This window comes from Puma concolor, chromosome A3 (assembly GCF_028749965.1).
Source record: "Puma concolor isolate L17-30 chromosome A3, mPumCon1.1.hap2, whole genome shotgun sequence".
NCBI lineage: Eukaryota > Metazoa > Chordata > Mammalia > Carnivora > Felidae > Puma > Puma concolor.
In genome coordinates this window covers 80,702,932-80,726,097 of record NC_141669.1, presented here as the reverse complement: position 1 = coordinate 80,726,097, position 23,166 = coordinate 80,702,932, and the positions used below count along the sequence as shown (strand labels likewise).

The 23,166-nt window shown below is 36.4% G+C and overlaps 1 protein-coding gene and 1 long non-coding RNA gene across 3 annotated transcripts in view; both read right to left on the bottom strand.

Annotated features, from left to right (window-relative positions):
* Window positions 1-23,166, bottom strand: part of EIF5B (eukaryotic translation initiation factor 5B) — a 94,158-nt gene that overhangs the window by 45,682 nt on the left and 25,310 nt on the right. For both annotated transcript variants that reach the window (XM_086701315.1, XM_086701316.1), the window contains exons 2-6: window positions 14,149-14,274; window positions 13,969-14,053; window positions 12,646-13,318; window positions 9,370-9,587; window positions 8,645-8,795 (exon numbers count right to left, since the gene is read on the bottom strand). In XM_086701315.1, coding sequence (XP_086557441.1) covers window positions 8,645-8,795; window positions 9,370-9,587; window positions 12,646-13,318; window positions 13,969-14,053; window positions 14,149-14,274 — 1,253 coding nt within the window. The remainder of the gene's footprint in view (window positions 1-8,644; window positions 8,796-9,369; window positions 9,588-12,645; window positions 13,319-13,968; window positions 14,054-14,148; window positions 14,275-23,166) is intronic.
* Window positions 1,634-8,637, bottom strand: LOC147582559 (uncharacterized). The gene is made up of 2 exons (XR_015249276.1): window positions 6,776-8,637; window positions 1,634-6,542 (listed from the first exon to the last, which is right to left on the bottom strand). It is a non-coding gene; the product is annotated as an uncharacterized LOC147582559 (long non-coding RNA).

Sequence of the window (23,166 nt, the reverse complement as noted above, 5' to 3'; positions counted from 1 at the left end):
CTAACACAAGGTCACAAAGACTTTCTACTATGTTTTCCCCTAAAGTTTTATAGTTGTACATTTTATATTTAGATTTATGACTTTTGTGTTAATTTTTATTTAATGAGAGTTACGACGAGGCTTTTGGGTTTTTGTTTTTGCATATAGATTCCCAATTGTATCAGTTGTTGCTAATACTGTATTTTACTTAATAAACTGCCTTTTACCTATGACAGAAAAAAACAAACTGACCATATACAGACTATTATATTGATCTATTTGTCTTTATTGCTGCTTTTGCCATTATCACACTGTACTGATGACTGCAGCTTTACAGTAAGTCTTGAAATCAGGTACAATATTCTGAGTCTTTCAAGTATATTCTTTTCAAAATTATTTTGGCCATTCTAACTCCTTCATCTCTTCATACACACTTTAGAAATAGCTTATAGATACTCATAAAATATCCTACTGCTGACTGGGATTGCACTGAATCTACAGATCATTTCGGAGAACTGATTATCTTAACAATATCGTTTTCCTATCCATGAATGCAACATTTCTCCATTTACAAAGTTCTCTGATTATTTTCGTCCGTGTTTTTTTTTTTTATAGTTTTCAGCATATAGGTCCCACAAATATTAGAATTATAACTGTTTCAATGTATTTTTGGGGTGGGGTGCTATTGTAAATAATACGGTTTTGATTTTCAGCTGTTAATGGCTAGCATACAGATATACAATTGGTATTTGCATGCTGGCCCTATCTATAACTTTGTTAATCTCACTTATTGGTTGTAGGGTTTCATGTTTTTTCAGTGGTATCTCACAGTAGTTTCTATGTAAACAATTGTCATCTGTAAATAGAGTTTTACTTCTTCCTTTCAATCTGTATGTCTTTTACTTTTTTTTCTTTCTTTCCCCTAATTACAACTCTAGGATGTTCCAGTACAATGTGGAATGATTGTGGTGAGAATGGACATCCTTGCCTTAATTACAATATTAGGGTTTAGCAGCCATAATTCATCATTAAGTGCAACAACTGTGTATTTTTTTTGTAGATCTCTTTTAGCAAAATAAGGAACTTTTCTATTTTGTGAATTTCTATCATATATGCTTACTGAATTTTGTCAAATGATTTTTCTGCATCCATGTAGTTTTGCTTCTTTAAACACATTTACTGATTTTCAAAATGGAACCAGCCTTCACTCCCAGGATAAAATCCACTTCATCATGATAGATTTTAAGTTTTGACAGTTTGTGTCTTTTAAGGAATGGCCCTATTTTATCTTAAGCTTTTCAATCTATTAGCACAGAGCTGTTCGTTATATTGTTTTATCATTTTAACACCTGGAAATCTGTAATGATGATATCCCTCCCCACTCTTTCCTCATGGTATCAGTAATTTGTGTCTTGTCTCTTTTTTCTTCTTAGCCAATCTAGAAGTTTATCATTTTTATTGATCTTTTCAAAGTACTAACTTTTGGTTTCAATGATTCTCTATTAAGTCTTGTTTTATACTACATTGTTTTCTGCATTTTTCTTTCTGCCTCTTTTTCTTTTTTAGTTTAAATGGGAAGCTTAGACTATTGATTTGAGACCTTCTTTTTCTAAAACAAGCATTTTAATACTACAAATTCCCCTCTAAGAACTGCTTTAGCTGCACCCCACAAATTTTAATATGCTGTGTTTTCCTTCTTTTTTTTTTTTCTTCTAATTCAAGATATTTTCTAATTTTCAATAAGAGTTTCTCCTGGGCTCAGGGGTTAATAAGAAATGTGGTTTAATTTCTAAATATTTACTGATTTTGTAGATATATTTCTATTATTCATTTCTAGTTTAATTCTGTTTTGGTCCCCCAGAAAACACTGTAAGATTTCAAATCTTTTAAATGTTTTAGGATTTATTTTATGGCTCCCCAAAAATGGTCTATTTTGGTGAATGTTTGTGAACTTGTAGTTAGGTACACATAAGATTGTTATAAAGTTATGAGGCATTCACTTTTTATCATATGCAATGTAGGTCTTTATTTTTGGTAATTTTACTTGTTCTGAAGTACTTCAGATTAATATAACAACTTCAGCTTTCTTTTGTATCTGTTTTTACCACTTTATCTATATCAGTACACTTAAAGTGGATTTACTGCAGACAGCACATAGCTAGCTGGCTCTTGGTTTCTGACAGTCTCTTTTAATTGGTATCTTTAGACTATTCATATTTTAATTATTAATGCAGTTGGTTTTAAGTCTATCATTTTATTATTTGATTTGTTACCTCTGTTTTCCATTTCCCTTTTCACCTTCTCCTGCTTTCTTGTGGATTATTTGAATATACTTTAGATTTCCTTTTTAATTTATCTACTAACTTTTAGTTTTAATCTTATTTAATGGCTGCTACAGAAATTAGAACATTTATAACAGACTTTCCACAGTATACTTAGAATCAGTATTTTACCTGGTACATACATGAGCCATAGAGGTAAATATGGGTCTTGGGCACTGGTTTATATCATGGATTAGTTCTTAAAGTTTTGACTATCCTTTTTTGGGTCTCTTCTAAACACACAGAACTATATAGTAAGCCTAGGATTTATGTCCATTCATCAACAGAATTATAGGATTCTTCTGTCACTTCTCCCCCACCCTGCAATTTCCCCTACACTCTCTGGCTCCCAGGAGCCCCTCTCGTCCCTCTGGCCAAAAAATATGAGGTACTCTCAGAACTTTACCCTTTATGTTTTGAAGTTCCATTTAAGTGGAGCTGCTATTTGGCCTCAAAAGTTAAAAAAAAAAAAAAGGGGGGGAGTCCCTTCAAACTCTTCAGACATCAGAGACCCCTTTCCCTGACTCCTCTCTTCAAAAAGAAGTAACCATGTGTGCACCACTCTGTTTTAAAAATAATGATCATTCGGAATGCCTGGGTGGCTCAGTTGGTTAAGCATCCGACTTCGGCTCAGGTCATGATCTCACAAGTTTGTGAATTTGAGCCCCACATCGGGCTCTGTGCTGATAGCTCAGAGCCTAGAGCCTGCTTCAGATTCTGTGTCTCCCTCTCTCTCTGCCCCTTCTTCACTTGTGTTCTCGTTCTCTCTCTCTCTCAAAATAAATAAATATTAAAAAAATTCTCACAAAAAAAAATAATGATCATTCAACAATGTATGCAATTCAAAGTGAACAAAGAAATTTAAGAATTTTACAGCGGTGCATGGATGGCCCAGTGGGTTAAGCATCCAACTCTTGATTTGGGCTCAGGTCATCTCATGGTTTGTGGGATCAAGCCCTGTGCAGGGCTCTGCGTTGACAATGCAGAGCCTGCTTGGGAGTCTCTCTCCCTGCCTCTCCCCCTACTTGTGCTCCCTAGCTCACTCTCTCTCAAAATAAATAAGCTTTAAAAATTTTGTAAAAATATATAAAGAATTTCACAGCTGAAAGGACAGAAATTCTACAACTCCTTTTCCCACATCTCCCACAAGGTCCACAAAAACCTTCACTAGCTCTACTTACTCCATAAATTTTGGACTATGAACTGAAACAGACAATAAAATTTAGAAAATCCAAAATGAAGCCACAGTTGAAAAAAAGGTAAATTCCACCTTTAATCTATCCTTTTCACTTCAGAATAAATGCCTCTAACAATCTGACAGAAACAAGAGAAATTAAAAGTAGATCCTAATTTTTTTTTTTAACGTTTATTTATTTTTGAGAGAGAGAGAGAGACAGAGCATGAATGGGGGAGGGTCAGAGAGAGGGAGACACAGAATCTGAAACAGGCTCCAGGATCTGAGCTGTCAGCACAGAGCCCAACGCGGGGCTCGAACTCATGGACCGCAAAATCATGACCCGACCCGAAGTCGGCCGCCCAACTGACTGAACCACCCAGGCGCCCCAGAGTAGATCCTAATTTAACACCTATTCTTCCAAATACTTTAGTAGTAATGAAAAATATGCTACTATTTATATGCCTTTTCATCATCAATATAATTAATCAGCCTTCTTTGTCTTGAATTCTCCAATTTAAGCACTAAAGTAACAAGACACGGCAAATAAATAGCATCAGGTAACCTCCAGCATGTTTCAGAGTAATATGGTCACTGATCTCTATTTAAACATTTAACATAAACATATTTAAAAATCTGTATTTTGGTCTTTGAAAGATACAGTGAAAACATGACACTCACAAAATGTTTTCTTTGTAATGAACTCACAAATAAGATGAAAATTAAGTGCATAGTAAATAGAATAATGCCTCCCCCTGCCCCAAAACATCCAGGTCTTAATCCCCAGGACATGTGAATATGTTACCTAACATGGCAAAAAAGACACTGCAGATGTGAATAAGCCTAAGGACTTGAGATGAGAGACATTATCCTGGATTATCCAAGTGAGCCCAACCTAATCAACTGCATGAGATCCTTTAAAAATGAAGAACCTTTCTCTGAGGTACAGGCTGAAGTCAGAGGATGATGTACCCATGGAAAAATAGTCAGCATTATGCAATACTGATGGCTCTGAAAATGAAAGAAGGGCATCATGAACCAAGTAATATGAATGCCTCTAGAAGACAACAAGGGAATTGGTTCTACCCTAGAAACTCCAGAAAGGAATGCAGGCCTGCCAACACCTTAAACCAGTGAGACCCACATCAGACATCTGATTTAGAGAATTTCAAAGTAATAAATTTTGTGCCTTTTTAAGCTACTAAATTTGTTACAATACAAATAAAAAACTAAGTATAACAGAAGTTTCATTACCATTACAAAACAAAGTCATTAAGTTTACTTTTTTTCAACTATGGCCAGCTTCACAGCTGGTCAAAAGCTGGTCAAAAGTAAGATTCAATGAGAAAGTGACTTATCCAAAATGAAAAGGTTAGTGTCAGATCACAAATCTGTTTTTATTTGAATTCATGGTTCTTACTATCCAGTTTTGAACACTTCATATTTTCTCTTAAATAGGGCAAACAAATAAATTTTGTCAAATTAAGACATGGCAGTACAAACCAATGTCAAATCTGATCTGCAAGTAACATTACTGAATCTGAGGAGAATACATCTTCATCAGTCAACAGTTACTAGTAAATCCCAGACATGGAATGGTTCTCTATTACAATCCTTCCTCTCCATTCCTATAACAAACTCCTAAGAGAGGTTACTTTCCATTTGCTGGATTACTGACACAGTCTCACATAGGGCAGAAATTTTATAAAACAATAAAAACTATTTACTGTGGGGTCTTGAATGAAGTCATTAACAGAAAGAAATCACTTAAAATGTTCTTAACTTTAAAGTACTGAATGAACGCATGTATGTAAGTAATGAGATTGGCCAGAATTATAAAATCAGAGCTATCATTTGGTAAGACAAACTAAAATAAAAGGATAAAGCCAGCTGACAATGTGGAGATAATCCAGTTGACCAGAGATATCCCTGCCCAGCAGCCTACCCCTAGTAAGTAAAAGCAGGGACCTGGGAGGGGAAACTGTAAGTTATATGAACTGAAGGGTGGTCACAACAACACTGCAGACTTAATCAACAGACTATTCTTCGAGTTAGGGAATGTTTAATAAACTGTTATATTTGTAGTCAACATCAACGTGTGTTCAGATATTCCATTCACCTTGCAAACTGAGATTATTACAATCAAATTCACACAGAAAGTCTTTGCCTGAAGTGAATTAATTTCAAATTATTTGTAAAGTACTTGCTATACGGTTAGTAGTTAATAGGCTAAAGGCTATAGAACTGACTGAAAATGCTATCTGCTACACGATTCAGAGTAATTATCAGAAAACACCGGCAGATACCTACACTCTCAAACACATTTTGGGCTCAATAAATAAGTTTTATATTGTTCTAGGTAATGAATGTGGTACCTGATCTTTACCCAACAAGGTAGCTTTGAAAGATACAGTGAAACAAAACACTATAGCTTCTTTTGAGATGACTCAATGAGCATACTATGGAGGCCTTTAATATCAAGCTAAGGAGCTTGGACTTTTTATCAATACATTGGGAATCAGTAAGAGGACAAATATTGAGCAACATTATGAAAAATAAGAGCCCAAGGGGAGAGATGCCACTCGAGAGACCATCTCTTCCAAACCCGTCCTAATGATCATCATATTAAATTACGGGGGGGGGGGGGGCGGTTCTTGGCTAGCTCTTGATCTTAGGGTCATGAGTTCAAGCCCCACATTGAGGGCAGTGTCTACTTAATTATAATTTTCATCTAATCTCATAAGTACAAGTCAAACTACTCCATAAAACATTTCTAAGAATGGAAAATTATTCCCTGCTTGGTCCCATCCCAATTTCTACATGAGTGCTTTTAGACATCCAAATAGTCACCAGTCAAATCTCGTATCTGGGTGCTAGTTGTACTCATATTTGTTCTCTAATTTCATCTTTAAAAAACTACATCCCCAATTAAGAATAAACTTTTTGATCCAAGTACTGTGTTTCTCTACATTTACTGCTGCCAGCTGAACATATAATGCATAATAAAGAGGTGGTCACACAGATCAGTTTAAATCTCAGCTCCATGACACTGGGCAAACAGTTTAAACCTGGAATTTGGGGGGCGGCTGGGTGGCGCAGTCGGTTAAGCGTCCGACTTCAGCCAGGTCACGATCTCGCGGTCCGGGAGTTCGAGCCCCGCGTCGGGCTCTGGGCTGATGGCTCAGAGCCTGGAGCCTGTTTCCGATTCTGTGTCTCCCTCTCTCTCTGCCCCTCCCCCATTCATGCTCTGTCTCTCTCTGTCCCAAAAATAAATAAACGTTGAAAAAAAAAAAATTTAAACTTGGAATTTGGGAATGAATGATGGGAATGAAAATACTTATTAGATTCTTATAAGGAAAGAGACAATGTCAAAGGTTTATGACAATATCAGTTACTTAATAAATACGCAATAAATGGTACCTATTACTGTAATTATAGCAAAAGCACCAAAATTAGTCATATAAAAATCTGTGAAATGTAAGAACAAGAAATTAAGAGAGGTCTTCTTCTCAATATTCTTCTCAATGGAGCAGAGAAACTATTTTAAATCATCTTATCTGTCAGAAACATAATTACACGTCCAGATTACGGTCTCTAAACTAAAAGAACTAGGGCTCCTTGTATAAACAGGTGATTTCAGGTCTAGGGCAGAAAATGTGTAAGATGTACCATAGATACCTTGTTGTGTTAGAAAGTGAGGTAGAGGTCAAAGAATACTGTGGTTGTGTGGAAAAAATCGGAGGGACCAAACTAAATGAGGTCCCGCTGGCCAAAGATGGGACAATTTTGAGTATTAAAAAATATAAATGATTTCATGAGATAAAAACATGTAAATTACATAAAACCCCATTAAAATAATACAGATCCAAAAAACAAAATTACACTCACTGATCACCTTTGGAAGTTGCTGAGACATCAATTTATTATCCTGAGGATTAATGAAGGAAAATAATTAAGCATTTATCCTGGCTTTCCTGAGTGAACTGTATTTCAGGGAAAGTTTTTCTTTAAACAAAGATTATAGCTAATAAATGCAAAAGGAATGACAGTATATCACAACTCTGCAATTCCTAATGAGCTCCTTGATACAGGCAATGATCACTAATTGGATATTAAATTATTAGGTGAAAAATCAGTGGATTACTTGTATAATGGACAAAGCTGCCAATACCTAACCCAATAATCAATCTTGGTATCACCAAAAGTAAGACAACCAGATCACATGCCTCCAGACATGAGGCAACAGGAAGTACATAGTACCACTTGGAAAAGCCAAGCTGCTATATATAGGAAATTTTAACAGATAGAGAAGTTTATTAGCCAAGACCAGGAGAACGCAATTAAACAAATTCAGAATATGAGAAATTCCAAATAACCCAGTATCTACAACTAATAAATGGCATACCAAAACCAAGAATGGGTAATAGTATCAGTGAGAGACAGACATATCAACCAAAGGCAACGTGTGGATCTAATCTGGATCCTGATTCAAACAAACAAATTATAAAAAACACTGTGGATATAAGAGGAAAAACTATACATATACAACCAGATGCTATTGAGAAATTAATTTTGTTATATGTAATACAAAATCTACTTAATGTAAAAAAAAAAAAGTCCTCATTTGTTAGTAAAATAGGAGTAAAATAATAAAGTAAAAAGGAGTAAAATAACATGGTGTTTAAAATTCACTTTAAAATACTTGAGGAAAAAAAGTCAGTGGAGAGCGAGAAAACAAGAACGGTTAAATACTGACAATTGTTGAAACTGAGTAACAGACACTTGGTGATTGATTTTACTGTATTCTCTTTGTTTATTGTGGGGGAAACAAAAACTTATTTACAGACATACTATCATTTACACATAAATTTTCATCATCATATAGAAGTCACCTCCCTAAATAATGTAATTATCTTACCTGTTCTTTACACTTTTCTTTAAGTAAGCTCTATACCCAACCTGGGGCTTGAATGCATGCCCTGAAACCAAGAGATGCATGCTCTACCAACTGAGCCAACCAGGTGTCCCTCTTCTTTACATTTTTATTTGACTTTTTCCACAGCATTTTCCTAGAAATTCTCTGACTTCTACTCTCCTTTTGACCATTACAGACCTATAACTGCATGACAGAAGCTTCTAGACTATTCAGTTAGTTAAAAATACTACTTACCCTGAGCTTGTAGAAGTTTAAGAGTAGCTTCAGCTCTGGCTCTGGCTTCTCTCTGGGATTTAGTTAAAAGTTTCCCTTCTTTTTTCAAGCGTTCTTTTCGTTCTTTTTCTTTTTGCTTTTTCCTTTCTCTCTTTTCTTGTTCTAGTCTTTCCTGCATAGGAGTACATATCAGACAAAAATTGTATTGACATAATTATGAAATTTAAATGTCAAGAACACAAATTCAAACAAAGCTCTTGAAATACATGCAAAGTATTACATTATGAATACCCAAATGAAAATAAATATTATTTTTTAAATGTTTACTTAATTATGTTTGCAACAACACGAGCAAAGAGGGGCAGAGAGAGAGGAAGAGAGAGAATCCCAATGCAGGGCTCGAACCCACAAACTGTAAGATCATGACCTGGGCTGAAATCAAGAGTTGGATGCTTAACTGACTGAAATACCCAGATGCCACAAATGAAAATACTTCAACAGTGTACATAATAATTATTAATTAACATCATATGAGAGTAGACCAAGTATTGGAGTGGATATATAACCAACTTCTGCACCTAAGTAAATAAAGGTAGAATTTTCTATATTGCTTCATCTTATTGTTTACATCTGAATAATAATGTAATTGAATTACCATACAACTATGACATTTTTTAGAATAAGAAGATTAAAGATATCTTACAGAGCACAGACTTTAAATTAAACACAACTTCATGAAAACATACCTCTTCTTTACGTTTAGCTTCTAACTCTTCAAGCCGTTTTATGCGTTCCTCCTCTTCTCTCTTTTGTCGTTCTTCTTCTTCTTTAAGCTTAGCCAGAGCTTCTTGCATAGCTTTAACTGTGGCTTTGCTAGGTCCTTTTTTCTTCTCCTTCTCTTTTTCTTCCTTTTCTCCTTTCTTTTTCTTCTTATCTTTTTTCTTTTTGTCTCCTTCATTGTCATCTACCAAAAAAGAACAGAGGCAAAGTGTTTTTTAAAAAGTGGTTTCCATGGGGCGCCTGGGTGGCGCAGTCGGTTAAGCGTCCGACTTCAGCCAGGTCACGATCTCGCGGTCCGTGGGTTCGAGCCCCGCGTCGGGCTCTGGGCTGATGGCTCAGAGCCTGGAGCCTGTTTCCGATTCTGTGTCTCCCTCTCTCTCTGCCCCTCCCCCGTTCATGCTCTGTCTCTCTCTGTCCCAAAAATAAATAAAAACGTTGAAAAAAAAAATTAAAAAAAAAAAAAAGTGGTTTCCTGGGGCGCCTGGGTGGCGCAGTCGGTTAAGCGTCCGACTTCAGCCAGGTCACGATCTCGCGGTCCGTGGGTTCGAGCCCCGCGTCGGGCTCTGGGCTGATGGCTCAGAGCCTGGAGCCTGTTTCCGATTCTGTGTCTCCCTCTCTCTCTGCCCCTCCCCCGTTCATGCTCTGTCTCTCTCTGTCCCAAAAATAAATAAACATGGAAAAAAAAAAAAATTAAAAAAAAAAAAAAAGTGGTTTCCTAACACAGTGATAAGCAGCCCCCAGAATTCAAAGACCATATTGGGCTGAGGTTGATGCCAGCAGCAGGGTAAGGTTTCTCGAGAGGTACAGAACAGCTCCAAAAAACTGAGTTGGCTTCAATTTAGTTGCTCTAAATTGTCCTGGGATATCCAATAAGACAGGAGGATTCAGTCAGCAGAAAGAAGACATACTGTATCTAATGTATCACTTAATCCATGGTATCTTAATTCCTGCCGAAATTTAGTAGATAGTTTTACTTCTAAAAGAGGATGGGGGCGCCTTGGTGGCTCAGCTGGTTAAGTGTCTGACTTCAGCTCAGGGCATGATCTCACAGTCGTGAGTTCAGCCCCACGTCAGGCTCTGTGCCAACAGCTCAGAGCCTGGGGCCTGCTTCAAATTGTGTCTCCCTGTCTCTCTGCCCCAACGCCGTTCACACTCTCTCTCAAAAATAAAATAAAAACATAAAAAAAAATTTTTTTTTAAAGAAGAGGAGGATAGGAATGATGCCTACCTTAAGGGGATATTAGAAAAATAAAATATAGGGGCACCTGGATGGCTCAGTCGGTTGAGCATCTGACTTCAGCTCAGGTCATGATCTCACACTCCGTGAGTTCGAGCCCTGCGTCGGGCTCTGTGCTGTCAGCTCAGAGCCTGGAGCCTGCTTCGGATTCTGTGTCTCCCTCTCTCTCTGTCCCTCCCCTGCTCATGCTCTGTCTCTCTCTGTCTCAAAAATAAATTAATAAAAACATTAAAAAAAAAAAAAGATAAAATATAAAAATATAGATAACTATCTTCCAAGAACTCTAGAGCATTATGCTAAAGAATTAAAGTTTATGAAGCTACTTTTGTGGTATTACTCTTCAAAGATGTCCAGATAATACAAATTTGGTTAAAAAAGACATGTCAATTTTTCCATTAAAAGTTTTCTAGTCTTAAAAAAAGCTGTATGAGGGGCACCTGGGTGGCTCAGTCGGCTAAGCGTCCGACTTCGGCTCAGGTCATGATCTCGCAGTTTGAGACTTCGAGCCTCACGTAGGGCTCTGTGCTGACAGCTCAGAGCCTGGAGCCTGCTTCAGATTCTCTGTCTCCCTCTCTCTCCGCCCCTCCCCTACTTGCACTCTCTCTTTCTCTCAAAAATAAATAAACATTGAAAAGAAAATTTTTTTTAAACAAGCTGTATGAATCATTTGATCTTTATTCTTCTGAAAAAGAAGAATTCTAGCTAGAAAGCTTACTTTTTATTAATTGGTTCTACCAAAAAAGAAAACAAAACTTGGCTCACAGTTGCTTAAAAAATGTTAATTAATTTTAGCATGTTTTTGCTTTTGTATTTCATAGATTAAATTGGGCTTTTAAAAACAGGAAAACAATTCATTATCTGATACTGAGACATCAAAAGGAATATATCACTTTAGACCTTCCAGTATTTGTCAGCACCGAAACTGTTTTCACAGTGAAATTCTATAAAAATCCTAGTCTGTACACAAACCATTTTAGACACTTTAAACTATATATATATATATATATATATATATATATATATATATATACACATATATATAAATGTTTAACAATGAAAATCAAAAGTACTTACTTACTTTCTTAATTAATTAAAGTAAGCTTCATGCCCAGCTTGGAGTCCAATATAGGGCTTGAACTAATGACCCTGAGATCAAGAGTTGGATGCTTAACCCAATGAGCCACGCAAGCATCCCTAGATGTAATTTTTAAAAGGCTTCTTCCCACCTGGGTGGTTCAGTCGGTTAAGTAACTGACTTCGGCTCAGGTCATGATCTCACAGTTCGTGGGTTTAAGCCTGGCATGGGGCTCTGTGCTGACAGCTCAGAGCCTGGAGCCTGCTTCAGTTTCTGTGTCTCCCTCTTTCTCTGCCCCTCCCATACTTACGCTGTTTGTCTCTCTCTCTGTCTCTCTCAAAATAAATAAACATTAAAAAAAAATTTTTTAACACTTCTTACAACTTAAGTCCCTTTACAACCAAGGACAAAAAACAAAATTTCTGGGGCCACCTGGGTGGCTCAGTTGGTTAAGTGTCCAACTCTTTTTTTTCAACGTTTATTTATTTTTGGGACAGAGAGAGACAGAGCGTGAACAGGGGAGGGGCAGAGAGAGAGAGGGAGACACAGAATCGGAAACAGGCTCCAGGCTCCGAACCATCAGCCCAGAGCCCGACGCGGGGCTCGAACCCACGGACCGCGAGATCGTGACCTGACTGAAGTCGGACGCTCAACCGACTGTGCCACCCAGACGCCCCACAACTCTTGATTTTCATTCGGCTCAGGTCATGATCTCACAAGTCGTGAGATCAAGCCCTGCAGTGGGCTCCACGCTTACAGCACAGAGCCTGCTTGGGATTCTCTCTCCCCTCCACTTCACCCCTGCTTGCGCACATGTGAGCACACACTCTCTCTCAGAATAAATACATAAACTTAAAAAAAAATGACCTTGGGGCGAAACTCAGACTGTGAGTCCAAGCCTACAGCCCTTTCCTTAATAATATTACCAACCTTCAGCAGCTGTGGGAGTCTCTCCTTTCTCTTCAGAAGTAGGGACTGCTCCAACATCAAGGGTCACTTTGGATTTTATAGTTTCTTCTTCAGGTTTCTTTTGAGATTGTTTACTCTGATCCTTTTTCCCAGTCTCTAGCTCTTCTTTTTCTTTCAGCTTCCGCAGTTTTGCTTTTTCTTCATCTCGCTTTTTTCTTTCCCGTTCTTTCTTTTCCGCCTTCTTTTGGGCCACTGTCTTAATTCTGAAGGAGGAGTCGTCATCTTCATTCCCACTCTCCACATTAGGACCTGGCTTATTTTTTTGATTTTTTTTCTGTCCTTTTCTAGACTGCAAAAATTCATCTGATTCATCACCACTTTCACCCGAAGAATTTACTCTGGAACGCTCTTTAATTCTTTTACTGTTATCTTCATCATCTTCTGAGCCATCCCCTTTTTTACTTGATTTCTGAGCTTTCCCTTTAGCTTTTTTAGAAAGTTTATTAAAATCATCATCATCATCATCACTCCCAGAGTACATTTCCACTTTTGGCTTTGCAGATTTTTTTGATTTTGAATCTTTATCTTCCCATTCTTCACTATCATTATCATCAAAACTTTGTTTTTTGCCTTTCTGTCCTTTCTTTTTTTTATCTTGTTTTGAGGTGGATTCTTCTTCATTATTTTCTGTTGGCTAAAACAATTCCATTGTTAAAAATATTAAGTTATATTTTATGTTTTAAAATAACTGAGACTCCTCAATCATGTACTTTATTAAGTATGCATAGAAAAAATTCTCCAAATAACTTCAAAATAAGGTCGTTTTTTTCAAGAATATAAAACTCAATCAAGTACCAGAAGCTAGCCTAGACCTCAGGCACATTTCACATTCACTGTAAATTTCAGAATCCAGGTGCTCTGAAACATGTACTAATCATCAGTCCACATTTACTACCTTCTTCAAATGGTATACAAAGCCTACAAGGAACCTGAATGAAAAAAAATATGTCTATCACTTTCCAATTACTTTAGGTTATCCAAATTCAAAGAATGAAAAAGAAAGATCAAAGAACACTGGAGACAGAGACAGGAACATTTTATCTCCAAATGTACCAATTGTGAACGAGCAACATATCACAAAATACCTCTGAAATCCCAAATAAAAGGTCTTTGTATCTGTGTTGGGTTTTACAACGTATTTCTTTCTTAAAAACTGTTTTCCCCCTTTGGCAGCAGAATCTATAGAAACTTTTAATTAACATATTCACACTGCTCGAAAGCTTCTAAAAGGCAGCTCCCTAAAACTGGCACTAGGATGCAGAATAGGTAACAAGGGTCTTTCACCTTTACTGCAGCACTTTCTCTGTCAGCTTTGATGCCTTGAGCTTCCCAAGACAATTCTTCCAGTTCTTTCAGGATATCATCTTCACTAGAAAGGATTAAAATATATTTTGAGGCAACAATTTAATAAGTGAATCTAATACCAAAGCTAATAAAAATCAAATATATTTAAAATATACTTACTCAAAGTCTTGCCTTTTTTTCTCCTTTTTCTTTTTCCCCTTTGACTTTTGAGGCTCCTGTTCCTTGGCAGCACCAGCTCCTTCTATTTCTGCAGCCAAGGCATCAAGATCAATGTCATCCTTGGCACTTAAATGAAAACAAAGAAGACCTAAATGTTACTCAAGAGCAAAATAATCTACCACATTAACAGAAACATATATCATTTTGACTTTTCTCATTAGCAGCCCAGTGACAAAAATCATTTGGCAAGTTCTTTCATGACAACACTTGAGTTGTATCTACTTATCAGCCTCCCGCATCTATTTCGAGAACACGCTCAAATCAGAAAGAACTATAATCAGGAGGTCCAGGAAAATCTAGGTAAACAAGAGAAAGAAATTAACTTTTGCTGATAACAAAGTTTATATGTGCCTAAAGGAATTATTTATAAAATGGAGAGAGCTTAAAAGATAAAATGAGTCTTATTACTTTATTTGTAATAGCAACAGCTAAATATTTGAACACCTATTCAATTTTTCCTTGGAATAGCAAAAATTTTAGAGCTGGAAGAAACTTTAGAGACCATCTAGTCTGTCACTTTACCAACAGGAAAACTAAGATGCACAAAGTTTGAATGCCTTGAGCAAGACAACCACACATCCAAATCTAAATGAATTAGAAATGATTCACTAAATAAAACACAAAAACATCTAAAACCCCAGAACCAAATCTCACAATGTTTTACATTCTTGATTTCGTTTCTGGTTCTATCCCACAATGTCCTCACCTACAAATACTGGAATAAATCAAACTAAGTTCCGGTTAAAAACTACAGAAAATCCAGGAGGTCAAAGATGTACAAATATGAAAGGTAGATGAATCCAAATAAATGATACAATAAGAAAACAAAGACTTGATGCATCATGACCCCCACTCTGCAGACCTTGTTATAAAGATGTTTCATTTCAGTAAAGAAAATTTCCTAAAAGAATAACTTTTAGATTTTAAGATTAATAATTTTAATACAATTTTAAGATTTACAAGACACTGAGGATATAAAATTTATTCCCAAGGATCTTAGAAGAGACATCAAATCAGTAAGCCAGAAATTTGCAAAATGCCAAATGCCAACCAGTGAAGAAATTTATGTTTTTATAATAGTTGTCTACAACAAATATATTACCTTTTTCCTATATTTTAGACAGTGTATTTGAGGAAAATTATAGAACACTGAGCACTAGAGATGACTTCCTAAAGCACGAAATCCACAATCAGAAAGTCAGACCCTTCCTGGTTGAGGACAGACCTGGAACCAAGTACTGAAGGAGGAACAAGAGTTAGCTGGACAAAGTAGGTGTGCCCATCAGACACAAGGAGTACAAAAACCTAAAGACAAAGTGCATGGTATCTTAGGAAGACTCATAAAGGGGTATCTGAACCAACTGAGATGTTTTTCATAAGTTATGGATTTCGTGATCCAACCCAAGATCAAGGGACCCAGTAATGGGCTAGGAGTTTAGCAGTGTATCTTTAGCCATCTTTCCAGGTGACTGTGGGTTCGATTTGAAATATTCTTCTTAATAAATGTAGAAACCAAGGTACAGAGAATTTAACTTAGGATCACACAAGGAAGAGATGGAATTTGAACCCAGAAGTTCTGATTCTACTGTCAGAGCTCTTAACTCTGCTTACAAAGTCAAATTTGCATTTTAGAAAGCTACCTTTGGTATGAGTAGCAGGGCAGAATCCCAACTAGTTAGGAAGCAGGAAAACCAGTTGGTAGGAGCTTTTATAGTTAATTATAATGAGAAATGATAAACACCTGACTTGTAGTAGCTGCAAGCAAGATGATAGAAGATAAATATTAAGGGGATCAATCAGTAGCACTTAAGTGACCAACTGGATGTATTGTATATAGAAGGGAAAGAATCAAGAACCATCCTTAGGTCTCATTAAGTAACAGAAACCAAAGCCTAGCCAAGCTCAACCAGCACTCTCCAAAGGCATTTCTGCCACTATGTCACACCACAGCAGCTTATAAAAACAGGGTGAGATGGGAAGATGGTTAATGATTGAAGCTTGTCACCTCACCTCCAAAAATTTGCCATCTCTTACCTGAACTATATTCATCTCATCAGAATAGCTTGTGACTGGATATATTTCCAGACCACTCATTAACAAACATCTCCAGAGTAACAATATACAGGACTACATCTGTATGCTGTTGAGTCTGAAAGGCTTCTTCTGGCCAGTTATAAAAGACTGACAATTTTTGAGTGCTTATCATATATCAAAGCACTGTGCTGTTCAACCACTAGACATACTATGTATCATTTACTCCTCACAACAACTCTATGAAGTTAAGCTTAAAGATGATAAAAAGAATTTACAAAAGGCTAGAAAATAGTATGCCAGGAACTCAAGCCCAAATCTGACACCAGAATTGTGCTGCCTTCTCTAAAAATGGGAAATAATCAAGTGTCTGACATTATTTGAAAAATTCAAACATAGCTACAAAATATATCAGTGATATATAACAAAACTTAAGTCTTAACCACAATGGTTTCTCAAGTGTTCCTTTGATACGTACTGAACTTGCTGCTCCAGACTCAGGAAAAGGTCCTAAAGAGTAAACCATATTACAATGTCAGGACATGAAAACAACATACGTATCATATTAGTGATTTAAGCCAAAACATTGAAATTTGGTTTTTAAAGCTTATTTATTTTGAGAGACAAAGAGAACGAGAGAGAGAGAGAGAGACAGACAGACAGACAGACAACACACCCCAAGCTGGTTCCGTGCTGTCAGCACAGAACCCAACGCGGGGCTTAATCTCACGAACCATGAGATCATGACCTGAGCCTAAATCAACAGTGGGACGCTTAACCAAATAAGCCACCCAGGCGCCCCTAAGCTGAAACTTTAGAGTATACCTACATTTTCAGTGCTACTCCTATACCTACCCACTATAAACTACAGCTTACGATTTCAATAAACTTAAGAGTCAAACCTAAAATGCAGCCATGGTGATAACAAAAGCTTTAAAAGCTTTAAGGAATCTGTAAAAAATATTTTTCTGTAGGTATGTCTTTCTGCAAACCACTTTTTCCTTTAATAAGGCTGTAACAGTCCTAATAATGTTTCCTGTGACAGCCCCCAATCCTTTATTCTAAACTTATTACCGATTTACAGAAATAAAAAGCAATTTCTATTGTACTCGACTCATGTTTTTACAAGCCACATTTTTCCATCAAGACCATAAAAATGTTATGACTTAATGGCCTTAAAAAATAAAGGTATTAAACATACTGTTATGTGTAGATTTTTAAGAACAGCAAAGCTACTTTCTAAAGTGGGTTTACCATTTAATATTCACACCAGCAACGTATGGAGATAACCATTTTTTTCACATCCTAGTCAGTATTTGATATTATGGCTACTTTCCCTTTAAGATACTCTAATAAATTAAGTGGTAATATCATAATAGTTTTTTCTTTTTTTAATTTATTAACATTTATTTATTTTTGAGAGACAAAGAGAGACAACGAACGAGCAGGGGAGGGGTAGAGAGAGGGAGACACAAAATCAGAAGCAGGCTCCAGGCTCTGAGCTGTCAGCAGAGGCAGATGTGGGGCCTGAGATCATGACCTGAAGTGAAGTCAGACACTTAACTGACTGAGCCACCCACGTGCCCCATAATTTTCATTTGCATTTTCTTAAAGGATAGGTTAATTACACATTTTTTCATGTGTTTGTCATTCATAGTACTACTCTGTGAAATGTCTGTTCATATTGTTTGCCCATTTTCTAATAGCACTGAATGTTGAATTTTGAGAACTCTTTTTATGTTCTCTATGAGTCATTGGTCAAATATGGTTTATACATATGTTCTTCCAGTCTGTAGCTCACTTTTTCATCCATTTAACAGCATTTTTATTAAAGGAAAAAAAATTAATTTTCATGTGGTACTCTTTACCAAGATTTTATGAATCATGCATTTGGTGTCATGACTAAGAACATTTCATCATGCCATAGGTCTTGAAAATAAAACCTTTGTTATCTTCTAAAAGTTGGGTGCTTTAATGTTTTATATTTAAATCTATGGTCTATTTTAATTTTTTTCACCTATGGGTACTCAACTGCTCCAGCAACATTTTACACTAATCATCTTACACCTTCACCAAAAATCACTCAGCTGTACTTGTATAGGGCTATTTCTGAGTCCTCCATTCTGCTTTACTGATCTATGTGTCTTTCCTTCAGACACTTACATTGTCATGATTAATGGAGCTACATAATAAGTTTTAAAATCAGGTGGAATGATTTCTTCCCCTTATTAATCATTATGAGAATTGTTTTATCTATTCTTAACTTTGACTTTTGAAATATATTTTAGAATAATCTTGTCTATATCTACGAAAAGTATCTTGCTAGAATTTGAATATAAATTGTGACTTCATTATGTTGTCTTTCAATCTATGAACACAGTAAGTTTTTCCATTTATTTAAATCAGATTTTTTTCATCAGTGTTTCAAAATTTTCACAAAACCTGTATTTAAAAAATTTTTTTAAAATATTTTTTAGAGAGATAGAGAGAGCATTAGTAAAGGAGGGGCAGAGAGAGAAAGAGAGAGAGACACACAGAATCTGAAGCAGGCTCTTCGGAGCTTCTTCTTCAAGCTGAAGAAGTTTCCCTCTATTTCTAGTTTTCTGAGTTTCATCATGAATGGGTGATGTATTCCTGTCAAAAGCCTTCTTTTTCACATAAAAATAACCAAAAGAATTTTTTTTAAGTTTTCTGCATCAATTGGTGTAATCATAAATAAGTTTTCTTCTTTCACCTGTTAATGTGGTAGATTACACTTACTGGTTTCTGAATCATGAATCAGTCTTGCATCACCTGAATTCATTCCATTTCTTTTTATTTGTCAAGATGTATGTGTATTCAATTCTATTTGTTAATATTTTTAAATTTTTTTAAGTACATTTACTTATTTTTGAGAGAGAGTGAGCACAAGCAGGGGAGGGCCAGTGGGGGGGGGGGGGGGGAAGACACAGAATCTGAAGCAGACACCAGGCTCTGAGCTGTCAAGCAGAGCTCAATGCAGGGCTCAAACCCATACATTATGAGATCATGACCTGAGCCAAAGTCAGATGCTTAACCAATTGAGCCACCCAGGCGCCCCATCTATTTGTTAATATTTCATTAACAATTTTTGCAATCTATATTTATGAGGATATCAGCTTGTAGTTTTCTTTTTTGTGTGTACCACTTTTGACTGGCTTTGACATCAGGGTAGTACCAGTTTCATAAAAAGATCTAGAAGATTCAGTCTCCTCTCCTATATTCCAGAAATGATTATAGAGCATTGGTGTTACTACTTCTTTAAATATTTGGTAGAAAACTCCAGTAAAACCATCAGAGTCTGCAGACTTATTTTTCAGGACTTCTTTTTTTTAGTAAAGGGGATGGCAGGGGTGGGGAGAAGGAGGGAGAGAGAATCCTAAGCAGGCTCCACACCCAGCACAGAGCCCAATGTGGAGCTCAATCTCATGACCTAGAACTGAAATCAAGAGTTGGACACTTAACTGAGCCACCCAGATGCTCCCATGACATTTTAAATTATGAATTCAATTTCCTTAATAGGAATAAGGCTCTTCAAATTATCTATTTCACCTTAGTGAGCTTTGATAGTTTAAGAAGTTAGCTCATTTCATTTAAGTTCTCAGATTCATGTGTATAGAGTTGTTCACAGTATCTCTTTTTTTCTTTTTGATACACATCTATAATAATATCCCCTATTTCCTCCTTAAAGGCCTGTATCTAGTCAACAAATTGAGTCAGTAATTTGTAACCTTCAAGCAATAGGTCCAGGTAATTTTACTAGTATAGCATTTAAGAAAGAAGTGATACCATTTCTCCACAATCTCTAGAAAATAAAAGCAGAGTTTTCCTAACTCATTCTGTGAAGCAAGTATCACCCCAGTACCAAAATGAAAACCAGTATAAGGAAACTACAAATATCACTCATAAACAAAGATGTCAAGATCCTCTAAAAAATATATTAGAAAGGCACCTGGGTGGCTCAGTCAGTTGAACATCCGACTTTGGCTCAGGTCACGATCTCATGGTTCATGAGTTCGAGCCTCACATCGGGCTCGCTGCTGTCAGCATGGAGCCTGCTTTGAATCCTCTGTCCCCGTCTCTCTCTGCCCCTCCCCAGCTCACATGCTCTCTCTCAAAAATAAATAAAACATTTCAGAAAATTAGCAAATTAAAGCCAACAATGTATAACATGAATTATACACTACAACCAATTAGAATTTATTTCAGATATGCAAGATTTGAATACAGGAAATACTGTGAAAATGCCAACAGATTAAATAACTTAGATGAAATGGACAAATTCCTAGAAAGACAAACTATTAGAACTGATTCAAGAAGAATTAGAAAATCTGAATACACCTTTAGTAAGTAATTGAGTTATTAATTAAAAAGTTTTCCACTAAGAAAAGCCTAGAGCCAGATGACTTCACTGGCGAATTCTATGATACATTTAAAGAAGTAACATCAATCCTTCACAAACTCTTTTGGGCGGGGGGAGGGGGGCAGGGAGAGAGAAGTGAACACCGAGACCAATATTACCCAGATAACAAAACTAGACAAAGACATTAGAAAGGTATAGAAGAGGCAGTTGTAGAACACTGTGAATATACTTAATGCCACTAAATTATGTGGTTAAAAGGGTAAATTTTATGTGTATTTTACAATAAACAGAAAACTATCCCCCAAAAAAGGTACAAATGAACATTTGTGTGTACAAATATTCTCAACAAAATACTATCAAACCAAATCCAGCCACAGATTAAAGAAATTATGCATCATAATCAAGTTGAATGCACTCCAGGAACACAAGGTTGGGTTTAACACACAACAAAGCAATGTTATCAGGGCACCTGGGTTAACAGGAAAATAAATAAATATATGTATATATATGATCATATTAACTGCCATAGAAAATACATTTTACAAACCCAACACCTATTCATATAAAACACTCAGCAAACAAGAAATAGACATCAAGACCTAAACAAATAGAAAGATGTTCCATGATCATGAACTGGAAAACAATATAGTTAAGATGTCAATTCTTCCCACCATGATCTACAGATTCAACCCCTTTGCAAACACCAACAAACTGATTCTACAGTTTAAAAGGAAAAACAAGACTTTGAATAGTCAACACAATACTGAAGAACAAAGCTGAAGGACTCTATCCTATTTCAAGACTTACTTAGGGGTGCCTGGCTGGCTAAGTTGGTTAAGCATCCAATTTCAGCTCAGGTCATGATCTCATGGTTCATGAGTTCAAGCCCCATCTTGGGCTCTGGGCTGAAAGCTTGGAGCCTGGAGCCTACTTCGGATTCTCTGTCTGCCTCTCTCTCTCTGCCCCACCCCCCTCTTAATACGCATGTGCACTCTCTCTCTCTCTGAAAAATAAACATTTTTTTAAAATGTGTTTAAAAAAAACACTTAAAGCTTACTATCAAGGCAGTAGAGTTAAAACAAAAAAAGATGCAGAATCTGTGGACCCTGGGTTTGGCAATGAGGTTTAAGATGAAATAAAAACCAAAAGCAGAATTTATCAGAGAAGAAATGATAATTTAGACTTTATTAAAATTTAAAATTTCTGCTTAGAAGGATACTGATAAAAAAATGAAAACACAAACCACACAATAACAGAAAATGCTGGCATGCCTTCCTTTATTGTACTTCACAGATACTCTGAACTTTCAAAGCAGCCCATGGATCAGAGTCATTTTGACTTTCAAGTCTCATGATGTAAGAAATACACTTTGTAAGGCTATAGCTGCCATAGACAGGGATTCCTCTGATGGATCTGAACAACAACAACAACAACAAAACTGAAAACCTTCTGAGGAGGATTCACTATTCTAGATGTCACAAACACATTTATGATTTATGGGGAGGGATCAAAATATCAACATTAACAGGAATTTGGAAGAAGTTGGTTCCAACCGTCATGGATTACTTTGCAGGGTTCAAGACTTCAGTGGAAGAAGTAACTGTAGATGTGGTGGAAACAGCAAGAGAACGAGAACTAGAAGTGGAACCTCAAGATGTAACTGAAATGCTACAATCTCATGATAAAACCTTTAACAGGAGCTGTGTCTTATGGATAAACAAAGAAATGATTTCTTGAGATGGAATTTACTCCAGGTGAAGGTGCTGTGAAAACTGTTGAAATGACAATGAAAGACTTAGAATATTACATAAACTTAGTTGATAAGCAGCAACAGGGCTTGCTGCAATTTCGAAAGTTCTATCATTGAGTAAAAATACGTTATCAAACAGCACTGCATGCCACAAAAATATCATTCATGAAAGAGTCAATTAACCAACTTTATTGTTGCCTTCTTTTAAGAAATTGCCACAGTCACCCCAAACTTCAGAAACCACCAATGTGATCAGTCAGCAGTCATTAACATCAAGGCAAGACTCTACTCCAACAACACAATTATGAATTGCTGAAAGCTCAGATGATGGTTAGCATTTTCTACCACTGCAGTATTTTTAAGTTAATGTTACATACATTCGTTTAGACATAATGCTATTATTTGCACACAGTAGACTACAGTATACTGTAACATAATTTTCATATGCACCGAGAAACCAGAAAATTGATCTGACTTGCCTTATCGCAGTGGTACAGAACCAAACATGCAGTATCTTTGAGGTATGCCTGTATTTGCAAAACACTACTGACTAAAGGACTTGTATCCAAAATATGGGAAAAGAAATTTAAACCTAATAATAATAATAACAATAATAATAACAGAGAACCCAATTAAAATATGAATAGGGGTGCCTGGGTGGCTCAGTTGGTTAAGGTTAAGCATCTGTCTCTTGATGTCAGCTCAGGGTTGTGATCTCATGGTGTGTGAGGTGGAGCCCCGTGTCCGGCTCTGTGCTAAAAGTGCAGGGCCTGCTTCGGATTCTCTCCCTCTCTCT